General features: G+C 36.3%; 1 protein-coding gene across 1 annotated transcript; it reads left to right on the forward strand.

Moving 5' to 3' along the window:
* LOC113713336 (uncharacterized) lies at positions 1-1,786 on the forward strand. The gene is made up of 2 exons (XM_072068232.1): positions 1-623; positions 1,475-1,786. Exons 1-2 carry the CDS (start codon positions 426-428, stop codon positions 1,649-1,651), a joined length of 375 nt encoding a protein of 124 aa, XP_071924333.1. The 5' UTR covers positions 1-425; the 3' UTR covers positions 1,652-1,786.
* The last annotated feature ends 2,902 nt before the right edge of the window (positions 1,787-4,688 follow it).

The following is a 4,688-nucleotide window of genomic DNA, read 5'->3' on the forward strand; positions in this document are numbered from 1 at the left end:
CGCAGCGCAAGCCTCTATTGCATGAATAATTGACGACCTCCTCTCTCCTTCCTACGTGGCCTCCTCCTATTGGTTCATTTCAACTCTCCGGGATTCATAGCCTACACAAAAGCATTAAACAAGCCAGAGAAAAACACACACACACAAAAACACACACCGAAGTCACTCTCACTCTCACCATCTTCTCTCTCCTCTTTCTCTTGCCCCCAAGTCCAGCCTTTCATTTTTTTTTTTTTTTGGTTTGTGTTTTTTTTTTCACACTCAAAAAATCCCAAAATTCCACTCATTTTCTCGCTCAATTGACCACCAAGATCACGGTTTTGGACTATACAATGCCTGATCTTCCGATCAGTTCCGAATTCTTGGGCTGAAACTGGAATTTGACTGAATTTAGGGGACAAAAAGCTGATCTTTTTCTATCAGAAATGCTCGAAGCAGTAGAAAGTTCAGTGAATGGGTTTTCACATTTGCAGAGCTGTGGAGACAGCAGTGAAGAAGAGCTCTCGGTTTTGCCACGTCATACTAAGGTTGTTGTGACTGGTAACAACAGGACTAAGTCTGTTCTTGTTGGTCTGCAAGGTGTAGTCAAGAAAGCTGTTGGCCTTGGAGGATGGCACTGGCTGGTACAAGTTTACTCTTTTTTTCTTTTTCTTACCTTTTTAGGAGTTTTGGAGTAATGGGTTGGTTATGGATAAATGATTTTGCTTGAATTTGAGTTTGGAGTTGTAATGTAGTTTTCTCTGAAATTCCTGGTTGTCCTTTACTTGTTATTATTTTGTATGCATTGGGGGACAGTTCTATTCTCTTCTTCTGTGTTTTTATTAGCAATGTGTTATCGTGGTCTAAACAATTTTATTGTGCTTTGGCTTTTTTCTGTTTTAAAAAATTTCCCCTTTCTTTGTCCTTATCTTATGTGTCTGATCGACGACAGAAAGTCTTGCAGTGCTGCTTTTTTTTTTTTCTCCTTTTTCGCTTTTGCAATTATTGGATATCATAGTAATTTTTTTAAATATAGAAATTAATGTGAAGTTTATGTCTTTGAGGTGTGCTTAAGGTCTAATTTTGAGTTTTGGGAGATTTTCTTGGTTTGCATGTCGCTTATGTTTAATGGATCTGGGACTTTGAGGGGTTTACTATGATCTGGGAATGCAAACTAATGTATCGTTTAAGAATCTATCGACATTTGATGTTATTTACTTCTTAAATGTCTCTTAACTGTTGCCTTCCTGTGGTTTTTGTTAAAAAAATGCGGATAATCGGATTTTTTTAAATATTTTTCTGACTTTAAAATGACAGTTCAATTATGGATTTTTACTTTCAAGCTGTAAATTTAGTTTCTGGTGCAATTAATAGTCTAGTTCTTTGTGTTGTGCTGGAAGATATCAGATTCACTACTGTCTCTGGTGCAATCTATTGTGAAGCTAAAAATTTCGTTGCCTAGAAGCATACGTATGAATGACTATGCTACTCGCAGCCACCGCCTCCGGCTCGGTTTTACTTCTACTCTCCTCCACCTCCTAGTGTGCCTCCGGCTTGGTTTTACTTCTACTCTCCTCCACCTCCTAGTCCGCCACACTCGCCTAACCATCCACGAACTGCATACTCGCAGCCACCGCCTCCAACTCCGAAGGGCAGATTGAACAAATACTAGTATTTCTTTCCTAGTGTCGCTTCAATATTATATAACACCAAATAGATCTAGAAAAAAAAAATTTTTTTGGTACAGGCATGCTACTGATGATTAACGTTGAGGATGCAATTGATAAAATTTGTTCCCCTTCTTTTATATTTCTTCTTTCCATTGCTTTAGGAGGATTCGAAGGACTAATGCATGCATTGTCAACAATGCGTGGAAGGATTAATTTTTCCTGCACAATAAATTTGATTTATTTTCACATGAACTGAGATTGGATGGAGATTAAAATTTTTCTACTGTGCACGAATAAAGGTCAATAAGAGAAAATTTTACCCCCGCAAGCAGAAAGGTTATTTGGGCGGATGCCTTCCGGGGGCCCAAATTTACGTGGGGGAAGTTTATTAAGAGAAAATCAACCGAGACCCGGCCCCCAATGTAACTTATTATCAATGTTCCCAACTCACTAGTAATAAACTCAACATGGCTGACCCAGTTTCAAACCACTGCCCCAGTTCGTCTGCATTTATTTTTAGCCTTGTCGTGGTTGATAGCCTGAGCTTTCCTAGACAAGATGGTCAGATGCTTTGGCCCAGAGTTGTACGCGGCTTCAAATAGTTTTTTTTTTAATTAAAAAATAAAAAGCAAAGAAATCAAGCTACTAATTGTTAGGTTCATGAGTAAAGGATTATATTCCATATTGGTCTGAAAGATAAAGAAAAAATAGTTAATATGTAAGTAAGGGCTTGATACCTAATGGTTTAAACTTTTGGGTCAGGCTTGAGTTCCTGACTTATATATTGGATTCTTTGATGAACTCTCTCGAGGTGTTAATCCCTATCAAATTGGTATCAGAATTTCAGAACTACTTATGGGTAATTGGATTCTTTTCAGAATTCCCTATCAAATTGATATTAGAATTACAGAACTACTTATGGGTAAGTGAATTCTTCTCGGAGTTGGACCGGTGAAAATTCTCTTCTTAATGGTGAATCGAAGTGTCAAAGTGTTAAGGAGTTTGACTAGTGTTGGATCAGGTGCACCATGGGTTTGGCAGAGGTCCGGTACAGTTTGGATGTTGAAAAAAAAATGGGTCTATATTAGGGATGTACGCGAGCCGAGCTACTCGCGAGTAGCTTGCAAGTAGCTCGGTCAACGGCTTGACTCGAACTCAGGTTGACCGAGTTTGAGCCGAGTTTCGAGTAGCTCGATTGGCGTTCGAGTCGAGTTTCGAGTCTCAAATTTTTGGCTCGAGGCTTGTCGAGTAGCTTGTCGAGCCGGGCTATTTAAATAATATATTTATAATTTAAATAATATATGTGTATTATAATTATAAAATGACTATTATGGGTATAGGTTATACGGAATTTACAATATACTCTTCTTTATAATAAAATTTTATAAGGGTAAAAAAATAATAACATAATTATAAAAATACCTAAAAAGAAAAAATGTCTAAAAAATGCCTCAGTTTTTTGGTCGAGTCGAGTCAAAAAACTTGATTAGACTCGGCTTGATAAGGTTTGACTAAGAGTCGAGCCTTATCGAGTCGAGTTTCGAGCTTAGAGCGAGTACATCGAGTCAAGTTTCGAGTATCAATTTTTTTGACTCAATCGAGCTCGAGCCAAGGGATATATGAGTTGAGTCGAGCTCGAGTATAGCACTACTCGAGCTTGATTCGACTCGATTACATCCCTAGTCTATATAAGAGTGGGTCCATATTTGGGAGAAGAGATGACTTTAAATGATAAGGTGGATTTGCGTTGAATATTAAAGTGGGTTTGAATAAGGAATTGTAAATTTGGGTTTAATGTGAGGGTTATCCATAAATGGGGAGATTTGTTAGATTCATGAGTAAAGATTTATGTTCCACATTAATCCGAGAGATAGAGAAAGAACAATTAATATGTAAATAAGGGTCCGAAACCTAATGATTTAAGTTTTTGAGTCAGGATTAGGTTTCTAACTTACATATTGGACTCTTTGATAGACTCTCTCGAGATGTTTAATCCCTATCACTAATTATATTGGGATGGAAATCGTGTTCAAACTGTGCAAGTCTAATGCTTCTGTCTACTTGAAGCAGTGACAGTCCACGCCTCTGACACATGGAAATCGTGTTTTTGTTACCTTGCTGAAATTGCACGGTGTTTTTCTTCCAAAAAGGAAAAAAAGAAGAAAAAATTGCATGTTGCCAAAGATTTTAATAGATGGATTCGATTCCTAAGGACCTATTTAGATTGCAATTTTGTAGAGTTTTTATAGAAAAATATACTGTAGCAATTCGATATATATAAAGCAAAAAAAAAAATGAAAAATATATTCACAGAAAATATGAAAATTTTTTTGATGAAAAATGACTTTCCAAACAAGATTTTAAGTCTCTTGCCTATGAGGGAACAGGTGTTAACAAATTCAAATTCTTAAAATACAAAAAAAAAAAAAAAAGTATTCATTTAAATAAATAAATAAAAGGTAAATGTGACGTATCCTATTGGAATTGGATTCCATTTATGGAGTGAGTGCGGAAGATCTTGATAAAGTGTCATCCATTGTCCACTAATGATTTGTTCATTAGTCCAGCCTTTTCTTTTAAGTTTTGTCAGTTTGATATTGTTCTGAATTAGCATTATACTGTCTATGACTTTCAAAGCTGTATAAATTAATAGTGCTTTGGCTCTTAATCCTTTAAATGAGCCTTTTGGTTCTGCATTTTAAGATACGCGCAAATAATTGACATTCAGATTATTGAGTTCTGGCGTTCAGATAAGGTAGAAGATATATAAATTGGTATGGTTAGGAGACGATGTATTCATACAAATACGTTTCAGAATTGGCACATAATTTCTTTTTGTACCAAATGAAAAAAGAAAAAAGAAAATGAAGACTCGCAAGTTGCAACTTTCCGGAATTCGTCCTTTGTCTAGTGCATTTTGTCCAAAGATTCCACAAATGAACATCCATGATGTCTTTTCATGAAGAATACTCCAGAATCTCAGATCTTTTGGTCAATGACAGATTCACCAGTCACTAAACATACTTTATAATCACTGTA

Source organism: Coffea arabica, chromosome 10c, assembly GCF_036785885.1.
Source record: "Coffea arabica cultivar ET-39 chromosome 10c, Coffea Arabica ET-39 HiFi, whole genome shotgun sequence".
In the NCBI taxonomy this organism is placed as follows: domain Eukaryota; kingdom Viridiplantae; phylum Streptophyta; class Magnoliopsida; order Gentianales; family Rubiaceae; genus Coffea; species Coffea arabica.

Excerpts from the sequence above, each read along its gene's own strand:
- LOC113713336 (XM_072068232.1), top strand. The coding sequence starts at position 426 with ATGCTCGAAGCAGTAGAAAGTTCAGTGAATGGGTTTTCACATTTGCAG. Across the intron at positions 624-1,474 it reads TTGGAGGATGGCACTGGCTG|CCACCGCCTCCGGCTCGGTT; the intron begins GTACAAGTTTAC and ends TGCTACTCGCAG.